This window comes from Puma concolor, chromosome C2 (genome assembly GCF_028749965.1).
Source record: "Puma concolor isolate L17-30 chromosome C2, mPumCon1.1.hap2, whole genome shotgun sequence".
NCBI classification, from domain to species: domain Eukaryota; kingdom Metazoa; phylum Chordata; class Mammalia; order Carnivora; family Felidae; genus Puma; species Puma concolor.
The window spans coordinates 119,547,683-119,571,759 of NC_141675.1; the positions used below are offsets into that span (position 1 = coordinate 119,547,683).

Consider the following 24,077-nt stretch of genomic DNA (forward strand, 5'->3'; position numbering starts at 1 on the left):
AAAATTATTCTCCCCCTCCTTTCATCCTAAAAGCAAATTAAATATCAGTTACAAGCCAATTCTATTTAAGCATTTGCTCAGGGTCTACTAATAAGAGCCAAGGGAGGATGTGATAGGGGCAGTTAGTCCAACACTACACCAGGTAACTATTGGAAACCAACACTTTCAATCTCTCAAATCTATCACCTCAAAAACTAGCTGAAAGCTGAGGGGCTATTCCCTTAATCTGAGATTTTACAATTACTTGTATTGCTTCTCAAACAGAAAAGTATATCATCAACTGCACTGAGTGTAGGCATAATTATCACCACTTTGTATCACCTCTATCTTCTGTTTTACTTCTCCCTATGGTAAAAGATACAAGAACCTCTCTTGAAGTGTTCCTTCCTCTCTCCCTTCACCCACACAACTAACTGCCAAGAAATTTTGATTCATATTTCTCTCTAAAAGGAGGAAGATAAATTGAAGCCTTTCTTTTCAATGCCAGAAACGTCTGTGTATAATTCATATATTTTTTAAATTATTTTTTAATGCTTACTTATTTTTGAGAGAGAGAGAGAGAGAGAGCACGTGCACAAGAGGAGGAGGGGCAGAGAGACACACACACACACACACACACACACACACACACACACACACACAATCCGAAGCAGGCTTCAGGCTTGATTTGTCACTGTAGAGCCTGATAAGGGGCTCGAACCCACAAACCATGAGATCATGACCTGAGCCGAAGCTGGACACCCAACCAACTGAACCACCCAGGTGTCCCTAATTCATGTATGTTAACCGACACCCACCCAAGTGCATATTATCCATTTTGCAGATTACCCATGATTAAGTAATCTACTAATGAATATGAATTACTTCATATTATCCTTAGTGAATATTAGAAAACCAAATGCTTAAAAAGAAAATCTTTGGGAATTAGATTATATGATCCACTGTTTCCTTTACTGGCAAATGAAACAGAACTACTATACTAGATTATATTAATCAATGGATAAAATTCAATTTAAGACAGATAATCTTTTATTCCATCTTAAAGTTTTAATGTAAAAAAAGACTTTACAAAGCTCACCTGCAAGGTGAAAATAGGACAAGAGCCCAGGAACAAATCTACTGGTAATCTAGAGTACTATAAAATATGTAATGAGGTTTCAGGTAAAAGTTGGTAACATGAAAGTATGTCAGTTTAACTTAACTCATAATTTAGCAATATAAAATAAAGGTTCGTTAAGCACTTCCTGTTTAATTTACTTTCCTGGATATTTAAGAGGCAGCGAACTTTTATAGAACCATCAACTTCATTTGTTCTTAAAATAATTTACTGTCACTGTTTGGATGCTGTATTTCCCAGGCCAAATTTATTCATTTGTTCTTAAAAACGATTTCAAGATACAGAAGAAGAATAGTTAAAAGTTCTACAAAAATGTTCTGGCCCTCAAAATTTTAAGTGCTACAGCAATTAACAATTATCTGATCAACTAAATCAACAAAGCTAAATGTAACCAAAACCAAGTCACTCATTAAAAATATAAAAAGCAAAACATAGAAAAAAAATGAAAAAAACCCTTTCTGCCCATGAATGTATTTAAAAAATCAACTGTAACCTAATTTTTGGAAGTTTAAAATTCCCATAGATGCAAAGTATACTGATAACATGGTTTCTACATGTAAAATATACAATAAGAAGATATGTACTGTAAAGACACTGAGCCTCTAAATCCAGTGAATGCCAATACCAAAACATATGCAAACATATACTTCCAAGAAAGTCACCAGAGAGCAATGTCAAAGAAAACTGACACACTTCATCCCAAGACAATTTCCACCTTCAAACCAATTTATCTATAGAGGTGGGAGGAGGGAGTCGAAAACAATTTAAAGCATTAAAAACTTAACTGAAAAGGTCAATCCATCCGTTTTCTTTCAATGCCTGGGAAGGCATAACATCAAATTTCAGCGAATACAATGCCCACCGCTGGTTAACTTCATTCCTACTTGTTACCAAGATGAAATTAATAGCTACCTTCAATTAACATGTAAAAGATCCAAACCCTTTACATATTCACCCATTTAATTACTCTTCCTATTTGAAGAGGAAACTAAGGCACAGAGAGATGAAGTAACCAGTAGGTTACTTAGGTTACAAGGTAACAAAACTAGGAAGTGGTGGAGCCATGATTCAAACCCTATACATGTAAGATAATAAAATAAAACAAGGGAATGGAGTGTTAAAGGAATAAAAAAAAATCCAAATCGCAAGACTATGGTGAATGAGAACGAAATATTTGAAGTATAAATACGCGCAGATGTGAGTGTAAATTACACAAATTTTACCCCTAGACAAGTACTTTCTTGCTATAATATTTGATTACAGTCAAACACTTTCAACTACATCAAATCGTAGTGGCAGACGACCAAGTAAATAATTTACCGTCACTGTTTAGACACTGTATTTTACAGGCTACATAAAATACATTGTAATTTAAAACATGAAGGGGGTGGTGAGGTAATCGGAGCAATAGTTTAAGGAAAACTACTTTCTCTATCAACAGCTCATTAAAAAACAAACTACGTGTGTCGGGGAACCGGGGTAAGAAAAGGAAAGATGACAATCACACTGCCTTAACCCCACCTCCCAAAAAAGTAACTAACAGTGGGTCAGCGCCTAAAACCAACTGGAGAAATGGCCCAGTGGGATCTCGTGAGGGGATGACAGGAGACCCTAGCAGAGGGGGAGGGATGGCGATGACAGGAGAGGGGGCGGTAGAGAGATGGCACGCCTCCCATCTCCGAAAAAGGGGAGAATACGGGGGGCAAGGGGCGGAGAAGGGAAGGCAGGAAATGTTGCCAGAGATTCCAAATGAGGTGAGAAGGAACAGGGTAGGAAACCCAAGAAGGCGGGACCCTCGGGCAGAAAGGGGTCTGTTTGGAGCAGAGGAGGCATGTCAGTACACAGTTTTCCTGCCAGCTGACCCCCCTTCTCTCCAGCCCTTCCAACCCCTGACAAACTCACTTTCTCAGCAACCCTAAACCCGCGGGTCATCCCAGTCCCGCTCCCTGCCCCCCACCCCAAGCCGGATAGGTGGAGGAGGGAGCTTCACTCTCTCTCCTTGTTGGGCTGGTAGAGCGGACACCGGACACAGCCCTGATTCGAGAACGAAAAGGCAAGGAAAAGCAGGGAGGCCCAGGACCCGGGTGACAAGTCCGGGCGGCCGACGGGCGCCTCACCTGACAGAAGCGTCGGCAGTAATCCCGACTGCTGATCCCAAAGCCGCCGACACCGCAGCTGCCGCTGCCAGCGCCACCTCTGCCGTCACCCGCAGCTCTGAGCCCAACAGGGCCTGGCGGGGACTCCACAATGGCCACGAGCTCTTCTCCGAGGCGTTCGGCCTCTTGATCGCTCTCTTCCTCCGCCATGAGGCTCTCGCCGCCCAGCGCGTACCAGCCCCTACGCCGCCGCCGCTGTAGCTGCCTCGGCTAACCTCCTCCTCCTCTAGTTCCCTCCCCCTTCCCTCCGCCCGAGCCGGACAGGGGCCTCTCGGCTGGCTCTACTTCCGGCTCCGCCCACCCACGCCCCCAGTTTTCATTGGATATAGGAAGTTGCCAATCACACACATGCCCACCCTTCCACTCCCATTGGCCGAATCAGCCGTCTGTTTGATAGACTTGCGGTCCGTTGGTCACTGCTGCTCGGCGGTTGCTGGGGACCGCCTACGAGCTTTGCCGTAGGCGGCGCAAGAGGACGGGGCGCGGCGGGGGACACGGCGGCCGCCGCGGGGCTCGATCGGGCAACGGCGACGACGACGGCGGCGGCGGCGGGTTTTCCTCCTCCTTCACCCCCTGGCTCCTTTTTTTCTTCTTCCTCTTTTCCTTTCCGGCCGGGTCTCGTCCACTTCCCCTATCGGCGGCCCCGATCCTACGGTACCGAGGAACTAGGGAGGCCGAGGGTGGGCCCGGCCGTTGGTGCGGGCTTTGGGCCCGGGGCCTTCCGTCCTGAAGCGGGAGCCGGGGGCGGGGCCGGGGCGCCGTTGTCGGCGGGAGGAAGAGGGAGGAGACGGGAAGCCTGACAGCGGACGCCTCCGCCAGGCGCCCGCCGCCTCCTCCCCTGAGACTGCCGCCAACTCTGCTGTCGAGTTCCCGGGCCCACGGCCGGCGGCTGGGTCTCGGCCCTGCCCAGCTAGCGGGGCAAGGGTTGTGGGGCGCCAGCGTGCTGAGCTTGGCGCGGGAGGAGGGAGTCTAGACGCCGGGAACGTCCCGCGCCCCGCCTTTCCCTCCCCCTCCCGAACCCTCGGGCCTGGGGCGCGCGAGGAGGTGCAAAGCGGGGCAGACAACTGAGAAAGGACTGGGTTGAGGAGTGTGGAGGTGTTGAGGTAAACGTTGGGATCCGGATTTGGGTGAAGTTACCTAAAGGGAGCGATTTCAAAGACACCTGCGTGGTGGCTGTGTTGTTCGTCTTTTTATCTACCCTTCTTCCCTCCCCCTCCCCCATTTTTTCTTTCCATTTGTTTTTCATGTTTTACAGTAAAGGCATGACTTCCCGGCACCGCAGGGAAAATAGGGTGCAAGCCCAGAAACTATTTCCCCATCACCACTTGTTGAAAAACTGATTTGAAAGCATCTCCGGGTTTGAACAAACGAAAGTTCCAGGATTTCCATCGTCTCTGGTTTTGCTCTGGAGACCATTCACTGCTAAGTATCAAGACGAAAAAACTGGAAACTGACCGGGTAAACATTTAAACTTGAAAACTTACGAGTTTTATTTCGATCTAGTAAATAATTTGCTTCTCTTTTATTGGCTAACTTTTTAAATTCCTCGTTTAAAATATCTTTACCTTTTGTTGAAAACACTTGTTATTCAGGTCTGTAAAGTCGAGCATCCTCTACTGGGTGGATATTTGCCTCTGCAGTAACACAGACTTTTTGAAAGTTACAAGTCTTTGGAATGTATAGGCCTTTAACATTAGCACAAATGATTGAGCATTTTATGCTTCAAAGAATAATGAACATGTTTATTGTTTTAAAGTTTGAAATCCAAATATTTAAAGACAGACGACTTTTCTCATTGAAAAATTTAAGCATTCCTGGGCACAGATACTTAATGTTTTTCATTACTAGCCTAGAACCATTAATCATAGTTGGGACTGATTTGCCATAGGAGTAAAAACACTACCATTGGAGCGCCTGGTTGGCTCAGTCAGTTGAACATCGAACTCTTGATCTCAGGGTGGTGAGTTCAAGCCCTGTGTTGGGCTCTGAGCAGGATGTGAAGCCTACTTGGGGGGGGGGGGGGGGGGAAGAAAAGAAAAAAGAAACTATTAAAGTACAAAAATGTGTAATAGTAATTCACTACTATTTTGGGGGGCAGGAATCATATCTGTCTTGTATGCCATTGAAAACCTGTAGTCTAACAAAATTTGACACATGAGAGTCCAGCATTAAACAATTTTTTTAATGGAAAGAAAACAATTAAATCTATTAAAATCTAAACTTTATCATATTTTCCAGAATTTCTGTGAAATGTTACCTTTCTGAATTTATGTCCACAGGTGTCATACATAACACATATTAGCAATTTAGAGGTCTTTTGAGAGAGATTTCATATAACCCAGCTATGAATTCTCTAGTATGGGTTAAGGGAATACTTCATTATTGCTGATATTTTAATTTGTTATATATAGGTTAATGTAAGAGCTTAGTCCGAAGGAATAGCTCCAGAGAACAAATGGTTGTCACTGAAAACATTTGTTTGGTATCTCAATTTTTCAGTGTCCATAGAAGTAACGTCATGATTTTGGTAATAATCATAAAAAATTGTTATTAGGATAAATTAATAAATTATCATGCCACTCCTGAGTTAAAGATTCAGAAAAATAACAAAGATAATCATTTACTTTCCATCAACAAATTGTGATTGAGCACCTATCATATACTAGGCACTATGTTAACTTTTTAGATTTGTGCTAACTTACTAGTTAATAGGTAAAATAAATAATTAACAAAGGTATTAGTTTTTAATGGTAAAAAGAGGAAACAAGTATTAGAAAAAGCATTTGCATATCTTGATCATCACCTTTATAAAACTCAGTGGAGGTATATTTGCATTAAAATATGACTGGGGCACCTGGGTGGCTCAGTCAGTTGAGTGTCTGACTCTTGATTTCAACTCAGGTCATGATCTTGCTGTTCAAGGGATTGAGCCCCATGTTGGGCTCTGTGCTGACAGCCCAGAGCCTGCTTGAGATTCTCGCTCTCCCACTCTCTCTGCCCCTCCCCCACTCGTGCTCGGTCTCTCTCAAATAAATAAACTTTTTAAAACATGACTTACTTTGAGGTCTGTATTTTGGCTTTAAAAGTTAATGTCCTTGTTGCTGCTATTAATTGCAGCTGGTCTGTGTTCTTTCTTGGTTTTTACTTTTTGTTTTTTCCGAACAATTTTGGACATTACATCCATCTTCATATGGAAATAAGCCAGTTTAGTGGCCCACCTGTTTGAACAAACTTTGCACATAATTCCCTACAATTGTGTTCCTAAAATCAGTTGCCCCAAAACTGTGATGGGAAAAGAAGCTCTTTTAAACTTCAATACACATCTAAGTTGAATGAGAGTAATATAATTGATACCCTAAATATTGGCATCAGATCAGGTTTTCCTAAAAGATAGTGACATCTGGAATAGTTGGAAGTTCTTTTTTCATAATTCTACTTTATTTGAATTTCATCAAATTCAAGGAATGGACCTGATTGTTACTAGTAATTTGCTCTGGTTTTGCCTTCCCTTACATATTTTCAGGTAAGTTAAGAGTTAATAGACACAGTCTATTAATTTGAATTAAGTTTTCTGGAATCTTTAAATCTTAAAATGCTCATACCTGTCTTTTGTTTGTTAATTACTTCCTGAATGAATTGTTGTTATAACACTTATCTTTGTTTCTCTTGTCTCTGAAGAACCTTATTCAGAGTCAGAATGGAAAGATTTGTAGTGACAGCACCACCTGCCCGAAACCGTTCTAAGACTGCTTTGTATGTGACTCCCCTGGATCGAGTCACTGAGTTTGGAGGTGAGCTGCACGAAGATGGAGGAAAACTCTTCTGCACTTCTTGCAATGTGGTTCTGAATCATGTTCGCAAGTCTGCCATTAGTGACCACCTTAAGTCAAAGACTCATACCAAGAGGAAGGCCGAATTTGAAGAGCAGAACGTGAGAAAGAAGCAGAGGCCCCTAACTGCATCCCTTCAGTGCAACAGTACTGCGCAAACAGAGAAAGTCAGTGTTATCCAGGACTTTGTGAAAATGTGCCTGGAAGCCAACATCCCACTCGAGAAAGCTGATCACCCAGCAGTCCGTGCTTTCCTGTCTCGCCATGTGAAGAATGGAGGCTCCATACCTAAGTCAGACCAGCTGAGGAGAGCATACCTGCCTGATGGATATGAGAATGAGAATCAGCTCCTCAACTCCCAAGATTGTTGACAAGGAGGTTACCACCATTGTGATCAAGATAAATGTGGAGTATTAAAGTTATGTGTTGATTGTGTGGTTCATTTTTATATTTATTTCATTTAAAATCATGTGATGCAGAATAGTTTTGCAATGTGTATATAGTTGCAGGCAAAAAACAAAAAACAAAAAAAAAACCTCACTGCAAAACTTACTGTTAATTTTAGTCACCAATGGTGTAAAGCAAAACTTAGGGTTTAGAGTGTGCTAGGATACCTGAAACCTGATGGTTATCTTTAAAATTGATGGTTTTTCTCCTGAAATGTTTGTGCATGGAAGAACTGCCCTGCTTTTTTACCCTGTTGCCATATATGATTATTCCTTGTGAAATTACTTAATTACTTGGATTGAACACTAGCCTAGGAAACTGAAGCTGCTGCCAGGCAACACCACTCACAGTAACTTAAAGGAATTATTTCTGATTAGAGGATCCTCTTCAAAAAGGAAGGGATGGTGGGAAACTGTTCTTCTATCTTCAGATCCCTCGCAGAAATGACTGTCTTTATTTCAAACTATGCTTGTATATGATGTAGTTACCTTATCTATCCTTCAGTTCCTCACTGTCTTTTTTTCACCCTTTTGAAAGGCTTATTGTATTAGTAGCAGCTTCAAGTGACCAAAAGACTAAAATCGTTCTTTTAATGTCAGTGCCAAAAGCCATGGGGAATTTTGCAGTGACATGATTTTAGTCTCTCACTATAAACAAATTTTTTTAACCATAGCTTTCATTTCAAGCATCATCTTGAACTTGCAAGCTTTTTTTTTCCAATGTCTTGATGTTAAAAGATTTAAAGATTGGCATTTTTATTTAAACATAGACATTTTATGATTGAGTTTCCTGTTTTTACAGAAGACTAGTAATTAGCTTTTGGCTGACAGATCAGATAATAAGGAAATTACTTTCTATACATTAATGTTTCCATATGATTTATAAGACTAGGTAAATAGAACCGAGTTAACTTACTTTCACTTTTATGCGCTTTTGCCTCTGGTGGTGCAAGGTTTTTAAACATGGATGGTAAACAATTGTCTAGAAAGACTGGCAAGATTTTTGTAGTGGGAGATCTGGCAGTATCCTGCATAACTGTTTGGGTGAGGAAATAATCAGTCCTGTTAAAGGTCAACCATGTTCAGGAAATGATGTCTGCGAACCTCACTTATCCTGTAAGTTATATCCTCTCCATTGGAGACCCAAATTATATTTTTTAAAAACTAAACAGCTGAAGACTTGGACTAGAGCTTTAAAAAAAACCTTAAATTTCTTGAAAACGTTTAAGTTTAAAATACTCATGAAATATATTTCTATTACAAAGCACTAACATGAATGCCCTATGTGACTTGGAGTTATCTTTGAGGTCATTTTACCACAAATCTTCATTTGAAAAAAAAACAAAAAACCAAAGTGAATAAGAAGGTTATGTTTTTCAGAAACAGCTTTCCATGTCTTAAGTTTCTTTTACAGACTTAAGTTCCTAGTTCGGGTTGTCAAAGTGCCCATCTGATTTTTAGATTTTATGTTAGTTTTTGTGTTGTTTTCATTTTAAAATAAGCCTGCCACCAAGAAAAAAAAAAAATTGCTCGGCAAAATTTGAGTTTTTCTCACGTTTAGTTATGTAAAGTAGCACAATTAATGCCTGGAGTAGTGCTGTCATTGCTAAAGCACATACATGAGGAGACCAGCAGCAAAACATAACCAAAATATACTTTGCTTTTACTTCCCCTAGTAAAGAATTTGCAGGCAACCATGTTTCTTTTGAATTAACTAAGATGGTAGAATAAGAAGCTAGGAAAATAACTGAGTTTTATAGCATTTTCAGAATACAAAAATAAGGTTAGATATACAATCATTCTAATTTTTCAAAATTCCATGTGATTCAGACTGCTCCCTATTTTAATATTAATTTGCACTAACAGCAAACACATAGTGGCAGAACAGTTTTGAGTAGTCCTAAGCAGTAAACTGGATGATGTTGCACAAGAAAAACCAATAATTCACATTTGAGTTTCTAGTAGTTATTATTGATTTGATGATCATTTAGGTCCCATATGTGTTAATGTATTTCTCCAGGCTCCTAACTATTCCCACATATATATATCTAGGGGCATAATTCTTCCTCCTATTAGGATTATATCATGTCCTTAGAAGCATTTTCCATCCTGTTGTGGAGGTTTAATATGTTTGTTTACTGATTATGAAACTTTTTGTTCCCTGAAACTGGTTAACTTTGTCTCATAGTTCAATAGGTAAGGCAGAATGATTGCTTTAGCCTGCTCAAACTGGTACAAATCCGTGAAGCCATGGTTGGCATATGTTGGATAACAAATGAAAATGTCTAAGGTGTATGCTGCCGTGAAGGTGTAATGGACATGTGTACAGAAGCTTTCAATCTTAACTATATAGTGTTAGTGTGATGCTATACTATTGGAAAAATAGCAGTTTTTTTTCTATTTTATAAGTTGTATGCATAAACATAAGATTTGTAATGTTTCATTTATAAACTGCCTTCTTCAACACATGCTTACCTGTTAATAGTGTTTTCTTGAAGTATGGTAGTATGTCTTCCAGAATTTCACTATATGCTTACAGTAAATAGTTACTAGCTTGTTGAAATGTTAAATTCCTTGTTGTTGTTGTTTTGTTTTGTTTTGTTTTAATTCTGTGGGGCATATAGCAAGCCTGAAAGACATTGTAATTATTTCCTACAGGGTGAAAATTTAGAAAGATTGTGTATGAGAGCCTAAATAGTTATTTTATTCATTATCATCTTTAAGACTTTTTTTTTTTTTTTTTTTTAAACAAATGCTACTTCCAGTTAATGCATTTGGCCCTACTGATTTTGGGGGACCAGAAAACTTTAAAGAAAAAGCTCTGCATCTTACAATTGTAACCAATTAAGTATCAGCTTGGGATTTTTCTGAAGTATTCATTGCTTAAAAACTGTTGTAAGTAAAAGTTGGCAAGATCTCCAAGCAGAAAGTTCCATGTTAAAACTTTTGCCTGAAAGAATTTGTATGTGAATGTTAATGGAAAACACATTTAAACAAAATAAAATTTAAAGTGGCCCAAAACGAAAGCCACAAACATTTCGTCATTTGGTGCTTAGTCTTTGTGAGGGCTCTCTGTGGTTTGACTTGCCCCAACTGACTTTAAATGAGTACAAATCACCTTAAAACATATTCATTAAATAGAAGATTCATCCTATAATTTGATTGAAAATCTTAGCCTAAAATAAATTGCTTTAGTTTCTGGTCAGCACTGATTAACTTGTGAATAGTGAAGTGACTGTCCTAAACCTTCATTTATCTCAATCCATACTATCATAGACTTCTAAGGTAAATACAGTTCTTACCTAGTGGTATTCTACTTGTAGCCAAGATACTGTATTCATTAAAAGTTTACTATGTTTATTTTTGTATTCCCATGCTTATTTTTTTTTTTTTTTTGCTCACGCATGTATCCTTAGTATAATGTGTCACTTTTAAAGTTTTGTCTCTGTGACTTTTAGAAATAAATTTCAAAAAAATTGTTTCAGAAGTTTTTGAAAGCACATTTTGTGAGTCAGTAACATATATTTTTTTAATTAATTATTCATTTAATCTCTATACCCAATGTGTGGCTGAAACTCAAGACCCCAACACCAAGAGTCACATGCTCTATCAACCGAGCCAGCCAAGCATCCTGTATTTCATTTTTTTAAGTAACATATTTTATTGTTCCAAAATAACAGAATTTTACTAATTGAGTTTTTTCTACTAGTTACATCTCTATAGGATTGTTAGCCCTGTGTCTAATGTAACAACATATATTCTGTCAAATCAGATTCACATCATAGCTACAGATAGCTCTTTTCCTTAAAAATCACATAGGTAAGTTAAATAACCTAATCAGTGCTTTTAATTGGAAACATTTTAATTTTCTACTTACAGAAATATTAATCATGAAAGACGAGGGCCTAATTTGCACTTTACACATTTTATTGGGTTTTTCAAAGATTTGCTATATTCTTATTCACCACTGGGGGTGAAAAAATGCATAGAAGTTGCAAATTGTCTTGCCTTTTAGTAGTTTTATGTAGTTTTGAGGGCATATATTTCTCCTATTCTGACAAAAAAATTAATGAATTTATAAAGTAATTAACTATTTTTCCTGCAATCAAAATGGTAGAAAGGAACTTAAAAAAAAAATCAGTCAATACTTCTGCTTGCAGTTTAATATAAACCCATTAACCCATCAATGATCTTTTTAGGAAAAGTCTTTACTTTTCCTAAAGAATATCATCAAAACCTTTATTAAATGTAAACCAATTGAATATATGTGTCTCTAGGTCTCATTAACAGTTCCTGTTTTTTTTCCTATGTGTAAACTGAGTTGTATTATGTACCTGTAACACCGTATGTCATGATGCAAAGATGCTTCTGGGTTCAGGCTAGCTAACCTAGCCCTAAGAAAGCTAAAACTAGGTGGTAGAATAGAAGTACTTGTGATCTGATGTATTTGATTATGGTATGATTTCCATCTGACTACTCTTCAATATGTTACTTAATTTTGGTTGTTTTACATGCATACTATGTGGAGTGAGTATTTCTTAGATCTCTCTTGTTTAAGTGTTAGAATTAGATCATTTAAAAGCCCACGTCTTCAAGTTCTTAAATTTGAATAATATGCAATTAGTATTTATTGAGTCCCTATCCTGTACCTAATACTACTCTAGCCCCTGGGGACACATCAGAGAAAATAAAAAATTCCTGCCTTCAAGGAGTATACATTCTAGTGATAATATAGTCATTGTCATAATACAGTGATGGGGGCTGAGGAGGACATATCATTTCTTGTCTTTTCTAGGCAGCTCCTTTAAGCACTCGTCATAAGACTAGTTACTTAGCCAAATACTTGTCACTGGTTTTGTTTTGATTCTCGAAGTCTTATTTTGTATAAGAAGAGCAGTAAAAATTGAAAATTTGTGGATTAAATGGTCTGCATATCCTTTCAAAATATGGTAGTTTTTATAATCCACAAAATATGTATTTTCACATTAAAATCTATTAAGCAATGGAATTGACCAATTTAAATACCTGTGAAGTACAAACCTGCCACACATTTCAATGCAATGCCCATGGTAAATCAAGAGCTCCATTGAATACTGGATACCAAGGTAGTCACAGGTGTACCACATTAACTAATGATTATACAGAAACCAATGCCCTGAGCTGACGTTTATTAGATGACAGATTCTACAAACTTTTCTTTTCAAGCATCAAATGAATCAATGTGTAATGGAAAACATTGTTTTATATGCCTTTTTCCTATCTTGAATTTATTTCCTTTTTAAAAAAAAATTTTTCTAATGTTATTTAGTGGGGGAGGGACAGAGAGAAAGGGAGACATAGAATCCGAAGCAGGTTTTGGGCTCTGCGCTGTCAGCACAGAGCCCTACGCGGAACTTGAACTCCCAAGCTGCAAGATCATGATCTGAGCCGAAGTCAGATGCTTAACCAACTGAGCCACCCAGGCACCCTTTTATGTATTCTTTTTCATCTAGCAAATTTGACTTTTATGAATATATCCTATGGAACAAAACAGTCATTGTGTAAAGATATATGTAAAAGAAAGTTTATTTTAATATTGTAATAGTAAACAATTGCAAATTCTATAAATGTCCAGCAATAGGGGAATGGTCCAAAAATTATGATACATCCATATTACAGAGTATTCAAGTGATCTGAAAGTAAGAATCAGGGGCACATGGGTGGCTCAGTCGGTTGAGCATCTGACTCTTGATTCTGGCTCAGGTCAAGATCCCAGGACTTGGGATGGAGTCCCAAGTTGGGCTCTGCGTTGAGCGTGGAGCCTGCTTAAGATTCTCTCTCTCTCTCGCTCTCTCTCGCTCTCGCTATCTCTTGCTCTCTCTCTCTCTCCCTTTGCCCCTCCCTCCCACTCATGCATGTTCTCTCTCAAAACAAAACAAAGAAATAAATACAATTTAAAAATAAAAGTATGGATCAGAAAATTATCTACAATATTAACTAAGTTAAAAAAATTACAAAATATTTTCTCACTTTCTGAGAAAAGAAAACAGTGCTATATAAATGTACTACACATAAGGTGGTCGACGTATACCATATGTTAAGATTACTGACGTGATATTGAATGGGGTGGGAGGGAATACTTGCTTTTTTTACATCCCTGTGTATTGACATTTACAACAAGCACAAGTTATCTTTGTCACACAAAATATGAAGTAGACCTTTACTGATACCTGCTAACAATAGTTATATCCAACTGCAAAGAACAGCAATATCACATGATTCACCTATACCATTAATGAGAATATTCAGAATTTGCTGAACAAATATTTAAAAACCTCTTTTTTTTGAATACTTTAAAATTTACTTTTATAAAATCTAGTTGCATATATACAAAGTTAAGTCTTCTTTCTTTTTCCCAAGTTATTCATTACTAAGTATGTAATGGGGAGGTAATTTCAAACTACAGCTTTAATATTCCTGTGTTTTCTTCTATAAGTAGCCTACACTTTCCAGTTGTTCACAGTAGTTGTACACATTACACCCTATGTTTCAAGAATGCTTATAATAAACACAAATTTAATCACTGCTAAAACCCCATTAACATGTTTCAAAATCTGTCAGTTAATGGGAATAAGAGGGATGTCATAATATATCATCAGGGAGTTCTTTATAACTTACAATGTCTATGAAACACTTCAATTTTCTATTTTAGAAAACCAGCATTAAATCAGGATTGAAACTCCTTTCTGGTAATTATTCGTCATTTAGCTCTATTCCTCTCCATGAAGATAGCTATTTTGGAATTCACAGTCTTTTGAAACTTTTTCTAGGGAGGATTGCCTAGCATCCTCACACTTACGGGCACAACAGTTATTTCTTTACAATTCAGTATCACAGTGACATAGAACAATCAAGATACAATGTTTCCCTATACCAATGGCCATTTGTTCTTCATCTTTCTTTTCCTGTCTGATTTCCTTTTTTCTCCTCTAATGCTTCATCTCTTCCTCTTATAGATTCTTTTTTTTTTTTTTTAAGTTTACTTATTTATTTTGAGAGAGACAGAGAAGGCCTGAGTGGGAGAGGGTCAGACAGAGAGGAGACAGAGAATCACTAGCAGGGTCCCCGCTGCCAGCACCAAGCCCGCCGCAGGGCTGGAACCCACAAAACCATGAGATAATGATCTGAGGCAAAACCAAGAGTCAGATGCTTCACAGACCAAGCCACCCAAGCTCCCCTTCCTCCTGTAGATTCTTAAGGCTTCACCTTTAGCTGACCAAAATATTATCAACTCACTGACATCACAAGAGTTGTAAGTAGCAAGTTCATGTCTACAATCCATATAGTTATTAATGCACATTTTTATGTATGCCCATAAAATGTGGCGGATTTTTTGTAATTCAAATTGCAAATACTGCCAGAATGCTGCAACCAGTATCTTCACGGAGTTGTACATACACATGACCAGATTCTACATCTGTATAGGTTTTACAGTAAAACTCTGCCACTGCAATTAACCTTAAACTCATTAGGTGTATGTTAATGTGCCCATCACGTTGACTTTTGTGTTTGTTAACTTGTATCAACAATGAAGCTAATAATATAAACATCTGATCAGCTTAATTGTTTTCTTAAGGCTATAGGTAGAGTACCAATCGTCATACTACATCTAGGAAACAAATAACATTTATGAATGTTCTCAAATGATATGCAGCATATTTTGGTATTTTATTTGCTTCTGCATTTAAAAAAATTTATTATTTTCTTATTAAAAAAATGTTTTTTAACATTTATTTATTAATGAGAGACAGAAAGAGGCAGAGTATGAGCAGGGGAAGGGCAGAGAGAGAGGGAGACGCAGAATACAAAGCAGGCTGCAGGCTCCGAGCTGTCAGCACAGAGCCTGACGCAGGGCCCGAACTCACAAACTGCAAGATCATGACCAGAGCCGAAGTCGGGGAGGCTCAACCGACTGAGCCACCCAGGCATCCCCCCAAAATTTATTATTTTTAAACTAAATATAGGGGCACATCTGGTGGCTCAGTTGGTTAAGCCTCCGACTTTGGCTCAGGTAATGATCTCACCGTCTGTGAGTTTGAGCCCTGTGTCAGGTTCTGTGCTGACAGCTTGGAGCCTGTTTCAGATTCTGTCTCCCTCTCTCTCTGTCCTTCCCCCACACGTACTCTGTCTCTCTCTCAAAAATAAATAAAACATTTAAAAAATTAAAAACAAAAAAAGAATAGGGGCCCATGAGTGGCTCAGTCAGTTGAGTGGCTGACTTCAGCTCAGGTCACAATCTCATGGTTCCTAAGTTCCAGCCTTGAATCAGGCTCTCTGCCATCAGCGCAGAACCTGCTTCAGGTCCTCCATCCCCCTCACTCTCTGCCTCTCTCTCTCAAAAATAAACAAACATTTAAAAGAAAAAGAAATTAAAAAAAAAAAAAAACTAAAAATAGAACAACCCTACCATCCAGGAATTGCACTACTAGGTATTTACCCAGTGGATACAAAAATACTGATTGAAAGGTGTACATGCACCCCAATGTTTATAGCACCATTATCAACAATAGCCAAACTAGGGAGAGAGCTCAAATGTCCATCGTCTGATGAATGGATAAAGAAGATGTGGGATATTTATAGAATGGAATATTACTCAGCCATCAACAAGAATGAAATCTTGCCATTTGCAATCATGTGGATGGAGCTAGAATGTATTACATTAAATGAAATGTCAATCAGAGAAAGACAAATACCATATGATTTCATTCATGTGGAATTTAATAAACAAAACAGATAAACAAATGGGAAGAGGGGCACAAAAAGAGAAGAGAGGGAAACAAACCGTAAGTGACTCTTAATGATAGAGAACAAACTGAGGGTTGATGGAGGGAGGTGGGAGGGGCATGGGCTAGATGGGTGATGGGTATTAAGGAGGGCACTTGTTGTGATGATCATCATGAATTCTACTCCTGAAACTAATATTGCATTGTATGTTAACTAAAATTTAAATTAAAATAAAAAGTAAAAATTAAGGGGCTCCTGAGTGGCTCAGTTGGTTAAGCATCTGACTTCAGCTCAGGTCATGATCTGACAGTGTGTGGGTTCCAGCCCCACGTCCAGCTCTGTACTGACAGTTCAGAGCCTGGAGCCTGCTTCAGATTCTGTCTCTGTCTTTCTCTGCCCCTCTCCTGCTCTTTCTTTCTCTTTCTCTTTCCATCTCTCTCTCTCTAGTACAAATGACACTAAAAAAATAAAAAGTAAATAAATAAAATTACAAACACAAAAAATAAGGGGCGCCTGGGTGGCTCAGTCGTTTGAGTGGCCGACTTCAGCTCATGTCATGATCTCGTGGTCCGTGGGTTCGAGCCCCACGTGGGGCTCTGTGCTGACAGCTCAGAGCCTGGAGCCTGCTTTGCATTCTGTGTCTCCCTCTCTCTCTGTCCCTCCCCCCATTTGTGCTCTGTCTCTGTCTGCCTTTCAAAAATGAATAAATGCTAAAAAAAAAAAAAAAGTTTATAAAAACAAAAATAAAAAATAAAAATAAAGAATAAAATAAAATTTGATATTTTTGTCAAAATAATGCATGCATATAATTTTAAAAGTCTGATAATATAAATGATTTATAATCAGTAATTATCATCCCAGCAATCCCAGCCTCACCCTCTCACCCGTCCCTTTTCTTCAATTCCTTCATCTCCCACCTCAACTCTTTTACCTGTTTCTTCTTCTACTTTCATATTTTGGCATAACATGCTTATGCTACAATTTTGATTCATCAATTTTACTTTTTTTTTAATATTCATTTTTAAGAGTGAGTGAGAGAGCGTGAGCGGGGGAGGGGCAGAGAGAGAGGGAGAGAGAGGATACACGAAGGCTTCACACTGTCAGCCCAGAGCCCAATGTGGGGCTCGAATTCACAAACTGCTAGATCATGACTTGAGTCACAGTAGGTTGCTTAGCTGACTGAGTCACCAGGTGCTCCTGATTCATCAGTTTTAGACACGCTACTTCAAAATGAAGGCTTTGTTGTTTTCCACTAACATCATCCCACACTTTACCTCACCATAGGATTTTTATGTAGTTAATTGTCTCCATTTTTATGGCCATGTAAATGATTGTTCACCCCTGAACAACGTAGTGTACAATGATTATTTCCTTTCTCAATTTTTTGATTTTTTAAAAAAGTCTTACCATTTTATATCATTTTTTTCTTTTGCTTATATTTCCTTTTTCCCAAATGCATCAAAAGATACAGCAAATACCCATACACCTATATATAGCAGATACCATTGTAATACAAAAATATGCCAAATAGAGTATTAATTCTATTTTTTTTCCCAGAGACCTTTCTTCTCAGCCTTGTGTCCTCCGGCTCAAATTTGAATGTGCTTTTCCTCAGGTACAAAACAGTGGTCATTCTGGGATGTCTCTTTGTTTTGCTGTGTTTTTGGCTAGATCCTTTCTTTCTTGTAGTCCACAACCTATGCTTTGCATAATCCATTGCTTGACTTAAGCATGTCATCCATAAACTTCCCAGGAAAGAATGTATGGAAGATTTCTTTCTTCCTTTTTTATTTTTATTTATTTTTTGAGAGAGAGACAGACAGAGCACGAACCGGGGAGGGTCAGAGAGGAAGACACAGAATTGAAGCAAGCTCCAGGCTCTGACCTGTCAGCACAGAGCCCGATGCGGGGCTCAAACCCATGAACTGTGATATCATGACCCTGAGCTGAAGTCAGATGGTTAACAGACTGAGCCACCCAGAAGTCCCTGGAAGATTTATTTCTTGATATGTTGTGTGACTGAAAATAATTTCATCATACCCTCATAATTAATCAAAATTTTGGCTAAGAGGATTGAAAGTAATTTTCTTTGATAATATGAAGTCATTGTTCCATGGTCTTTTAGCATCTATTGTTAATATTAAGAAGTGTAGAGCTTTTCTCAATATTGTTTCTTAGTTTATAAGGTGGATTTATATTATTTTTAGATTGTATTTATAATATAAATATTTACTGCCAGAAAAGCAGCAAAGCAAAAATACATCTGGAGATTACTGAGTTGGACCTAGAGAAAAACAGGTTGAGAGTAGAGCAAGAGGAAAGATGGCTGGGAAGGAAGATCTCCACAGAAATAAGTGGAATATATATATGTATTATATATATGTGAAACATATATTTCACATATAATTCATATATATTTTCACATATATTTCCTATTATATTTATATTATTTCTTTAATAATCTACTTTCCTTCATTTATTCTACCCTGGTTTTGATTTCTAAGACCTCTTTCTTTTTTTTTGTAAACATTTTCTTTTCATAGCATCCTATTCATAAATTGATGATTGCAGGGCATAATCAGGTGGCTTGGTCAATTAAGCATCTGATTTGTGGTTTCAGCTCAGGTGATGACATTATATTTCATGAGTTCAAGTCCCACATCAGGCTCTTTACTAATGATGCTTAGCCTGCTTTGATTCTCTCTCTCCCTGTCTCTCTGCCCCTCCCCCAGGCGTGCTCTCTCCCTCTCTCCCTCAAAAATAAATAAACACTAAAAAATAAAAATAAATTAAATTTATGATTGCAGGGGCTCCTGGCTGGTTCAGTCAGTAGAGTATATGACTCTTGATCTCAGGGTCATGAGTTTGAGCTCCACATTGAGAGTAAAGTTTACTGAAAAAAAAAAAAAAAGATAAATTTATGATTGCAGTATTTTATCTTTCTGTGATTATTAATGATCATTTTTTAAAAAGCTGTATGCTCCTGCATTCTGTCTGTCTCCCCTAGGCCTATTTCTGACTGTTTCAGTCTGTCTCTTCATATTGGAAATATTATTTGGGTATCTAGTATTCACGGATGCTCATTCATATTTAAGAACTAAGAAACTGGGGACGCTTGGGTGGCTCAGTTGGTTAAATGTTAGAATTTTGATTTCCACTCAGGTCATGACCTCAGGGTGATGGGATAGAGCCTCGTGCTCAGGGTGGAGCCTGCCTAAGATTGATTCTGTCTCTCCCTCTCTTTCTGCCCTTCCACTGCTCATGCTTCTCTCTCTCTTGCTCTCTCTCTCAAATAATAAAATAAATAATGAATAAGTAAATAAATAAAACTAAGGAGCTGACTGGAACCTCTGTATGCATGGGTGAGACTTAACAACAGGTAGAATAATCAGAAGCAAACACGACCTTTGAAGAATTCCAAATGTCCATTTTTTAAAAATCTTTTATCTAAGTGGTTTCAATTTTTTCAAACACACAGGGAGAGGGATGACAAATTACTGGAATTCTGAGAATAGAATGAGTAAGGGAACTATTATGGATTGAATTCTGTACCCCCAAATTCAAATGTTGAGACCTAACCCTAGTACCTCAGAACACAACCTTATTCAGAAGGGTCATTGCAGATGTAACTAGTTAAGATAACGTCATACTGCAATATAATGAGCCCCCAATTCACTATAATGGTCCCTTGTAAAAGGGGGAAATTTGAACACAGACATGCACTCACAGGAAGAATGCCACTTAAAGAAAAAAGCAGAGACTGGAGTGACGCAGAAGAAGCCAAAGAACATCCAAAATTGCCAGCAAACCACCAGGGGATAGGAGAGAGACAACAGATTCTCCCTCACAGTGCTTGGAAGGAACCAATCCTGCCTCCAGTTTGATCTTGGACTTTTAGCGCTATGAAACAATACATTTCTGTTATTGAAACAATTGAGTTGTGGTCTGTGGTATTTTGTTACAGCAACATGGGGAAACTAGGAGTTTATGGTTCAATATGTAATAATTCTCTCTCTTTTTTTTAAGTTTATTTATTTTGGGGAGGGAGGGAGAGAGAGAATCCCAAGCAGGCTCTGCACTGCCAGTGCAGAGTCCGATATTGGGCTTGAACTCACAAACTGTAAGATCATGACCCAAGCCGAAATCAAGAGTCAGATGCTTAACCAACTGAGCTATCCAGGTGCCCCTAATTCACCATTTTTAACCAGAAGTTCTTTGTTTCTCATCTCAATAAGTTGCACTTGAACATCAAAGCCAGAGAGTGGATAGATACAACAAGCCAAACACATGTATTTGCTTCCCTTTATGCCTCAAATCCCTTAAAATCTGAGAAGAAATTCATATAGCATTATACAATAAGAAAGGGTTCCATGAACAGATAAGACATCTTGAGGAATTTCTGAATAATTGGAAGATTGATTATATTGGACGATTCACTGTATGGATGATTAAAAGTGGATTGTATTAGATTGATTGAGAAGTGAGAAAGTGAGAAAAAACAAAGCCCAAACGCTTTGAAGAAAACCACATCCTAAAGAAAACCACTTCAGAATTCAGAACAGATCCAGAAAAATGGCAGGCTCAAAGTGAACAAACAGGAAGTGCAGGAGGTGTTGTCTCTGAGTAATCAGCAGAGTAAATGCTTAATAAGGCTAGCTAGATAACAATACCTTGCAGGGTTGGGGAAGGGTTCTCCAGAAGGCTGTACATACCCTGAATCAGCATCCAATACATGGTACTGTTTCTCCCACAGTCAGTGCAGGAATCAAGGGGTGGAAATGGGAGGTGGAAATAGCTACTCACTATTACCCCTGGTGACCCACTAGGAAAATATTCGCTTCCTGTTCTCACAACTTCATGCCCTGCTGGCCTTGAGGTCTTATTTCCAAAGGGAGGAATGCTTCCACCAGGAGACACAACTATGATGTAAGTTAAGACAACAGCCCAGCCACTTTGGGCTCCTTACGTCCCTGCATTTACAGGCAAAGAAGGAAGTTACAGTGCCGGTTGGGGTAACTGAGCCTGACTACCAAGGGGAGATTGGACCACTGCTCCACAATGGAGATAAGGAAGAATATGTGTGGAATATGGAGATCCTTTAGGGTATATCTTAGTATTACCTTGCCCTGTGATTAAGGTCAATGGAAAACTTGATAACTTAATCCAGGCAGGGCTACTAATGGCCCAGACCCTTCAGAAATGAAGGTTTAGGTCTCCCAATCAGGTAAAGAACCATGACCAGCTCAGGTATTTACTGAAGGCAAAGAGAACACAGAGTGGGCAGAGTGGAAGAATATGTAAATACCCGCTGTGACCACATAACCAATTACAGAAATGAAGACTGTAATTGTCACTGAGTATTTCCGCTTTATTTCACTACAAATACATTTGTGTGTTTATATATCTAGATCTATTTCTTTGTTTTCTTCTCCTATTCCCTTATCATGATACATAAATGTATTGACTTCATATCATAGTATTTACGTATTGTTAATTTTACATCATAGAATTTAAGTGAAAGGATATCAAAGCGAAGAGTAAACCTCACTCAAACACTTAAACTCTTCTTCTAAGGAAGGGTAGTATGTTTTCGGTTGTACACAAGATAGTTGTGTCATGTTAGGTGGAATTATAACCCTATTATTGTCTTTATTGGAAGATTAAGTATGGTTTAATGAGATGTGTATGGGTGCCAAGTTGACCAGGGGTGAATTTGTGAAGGTCAATTTAATGTGTCAACTGGACTGGGCCATGGAATGCCCAGATATTTAGTGAAACATTACTCTGGATGTGTCCGTGAGGGTGTTTTTGGAGGAGATTAACTTTTGAATCAGTAGACAGAATATAAGAGATTGTCCTTTCATCCAACCAGTTGAAGGCCTGAATAGAACAAAAGAGCTAACACTCCCACGAGTGAGGGGAAACTTCTTCTTGCCTGAGTGCTTTGAACTGGGGCATCAGCTTTTCCTGGGTCTCAAGCCTGTGGGTATTCACACTGAAACTACAACATTGACACTCGGTCTATGAACTGAAGTTCTTGGGACTTGTCAGCCTCCGTAACCATATGAGCCAATTCCTTACAATAAATCTCTTCATATATATGAAAACAGAAGTATATTCTCTCACAGTTTTGGAGGCTACACATTTGAAATCAAGTCTGTCAGCCAGGACATACTCCCTCTGAAGCCTATAGGGGGGAATCCTTTCTTGCCTCTTCCTAACTTGCAGTGGCCACTTTTGACTTGCAGCTGCAGCATTTCAATCTCTGCCTCTGTTGTCACATTCTGGCATTCTCCCAGTGTGCCTGTACCTCAATTTCCCTCTTGTAAGCACACCACTCTTATTGGATTAGAGCCTATGCTAGTGAGCTCCTCTCAAACAGATTACATCTCCAAAGACCCTATTTCCAAATAAAGTCAGCATTCACAGGTGCTGGGATTAAGGCTTCAATGTGTCTTTTTGGAGGACACAACTCAAACCATAATACCAACTGAACTCATTAACTAAGTGCATCAGTCAAAAAGTTTACCAGGTATTTATTTGATAAAACCAAAGGCATTAAACACTGACTATGATGACCCATCAAATGATTCAAAACACCAAAAGAGGACATTTAAAAACTGAACTATCTTCAGATAGGATATCATATAAGAGAACACTGTATCCACAAAACTAGAATAGGCTGCAACAAAAAGATTGCAATCAGAGGAAAACATAGTTCCTACAAATTGCAAAATAAAATTTAAATAAGTGGGCAATCGATACTAAATGATTGATTTGGGAGATAAATCACAATTGAAGAGCAAAGGCAAAGAGAGAAGTGCCGTGAGAAAGTAAAGTCAGAAACATGAAGAAGTAGGTGAGCATGTATGTCGTCTATCAAATAAAAGTTCTAGACAGACAGAAAAAGAGAAGATGACGGGGACAAATAATAAAATATGCAACTAAAAAAAATTTTCCATGATGCCCAAAACCACAAAACTTGAGATCTACAAGAGTGCTCCAAATATTTGTTTTCTTGTTTTCTCAAATGTTAACACAATAAAAATCTTTGCCGTAGACAATTACTTATGAAACTTCAGAACTCTTAGGACTCAGAAGAATTGCTAAAAGCTCTCCAAAAGAAAAAATAAACATTATCCAAACAGGAACTGATGCGTTGCAAACTCTAGGGGAAACATGAGGTTCCTAGGATTGTGTCCCAAGGTCAGAAAATGCCTCCAGGAGCTGGACAGTACTTTAGTACTGAATAATATTAAATACTAGGTAAAAGAAGTCAATAGATCAATACTGTGGTATAGTTAAGAAATATATTTGGTCTTTATCCCTGGTTCATAGTATGGAGCTCCTAATACTCCTATAATTTCCAAAAAGACAGGAGTGTCTTTCGTTATTCATGGTAATCCCTTTGAACACACCTGAGTTTATGTTAATGAGGTAACTTAGGGTGGGGCCAATAGTAGTCTTAGGGTGGGACTGGTCACCAGAAAGACCGAGTGATTAGAAGGCTGGAAAGGGGAAGAAAGGTGCTGCAAGTTAAGCTCCACAAGAGATTTGATGAGCTTTCATATTGGTGAAGGCACCCACAGGCTGGGAGGGTGTTGCATCCCAGTTCCTTGGGGCAGATGCTCCTGGCCCTTAAGACCTCTCTGGACCTCGCCTATGTCCCTCTTCATCAATCTCCTTTATAATATCCTTTATAATAAGCTGAGAAACCTAAGTAAATGTTTCTCTGAGTTTTGTGAGCTGTTCTAGCAAATTGACA

The 24,077-nt window shown here is 38.6% G+C and overlaps 2 protein-coding genes across 4 annotated transcripts in view; one reads left to right on the forward strand and one right to left on the reverse strand.

Annotated features, from left to right (window-relative positions):
• Positions 1-3,690, reverse strand: part of ZNF654 (zinc finger protein 654) — a 97,411-nt gene extending 93,721 nt beyond the window's left edge. For both annotated transcript variants that reach the window (XM_086675680.1, XM_025913503.2), the window contains exon 1: positions 3,235-3,690. In XM_086675680.1, the coding sequence (XP_086531806.1) occupies positions 3,235-3,423 (189 nt within the window). In that variant the 5' untranslated portion in view covers positions 3,424-3,690. The remainder of the gene's footprint in view (positions 1-3,234) is intronic.
• Positions 3,691-3,769: 79 nt separating this feature from the next.
• Positions 3,770-10,588, forward strand: CGGBP1 (CGG triplet repeat binding protein 1). 2 transcript variants are annotated; one of them, XM_025912907.2, is made up of 3 exons: positions 3,770-3,927; positions 4,529-4,731; positions 6,952-10,588. In XM_025912907.2, exon 3 carries the CDS (start codon positions 6,971-6,973, stop codon positions 7,472-7,474), a length of 504 nt encoding a protein of 167 aa, XP_025768692.1. In that variant the 5' UTR covers positions 3,770-3,927; positions 4,529-4,731; positions 6,952-6,970; the 3' UTR covers positions 7,475-10,588. The 2 variants fall into 2 exon arrangements, with proteins under 2 accessions (XP_025768692.1, XP_025768693.1); XM_025912908.2 differs by lacking the exon at positions 3,770-3,927 and adding an exon at positions 4,185-4,376.
• The last annotated feature ends 13,489 nt before the right edge of the window (positions 10,589-24,077 follow it).

Excerpts from the sequence above, each read along its gene's own strand:
- CGGBP1 (XM_025912907.2), top strand. The coding sequence starts at position 6,971 with ATGGAAAGATTTGTAGTGACAGCACCACCTGCCCGAAACCGTTCTAAG.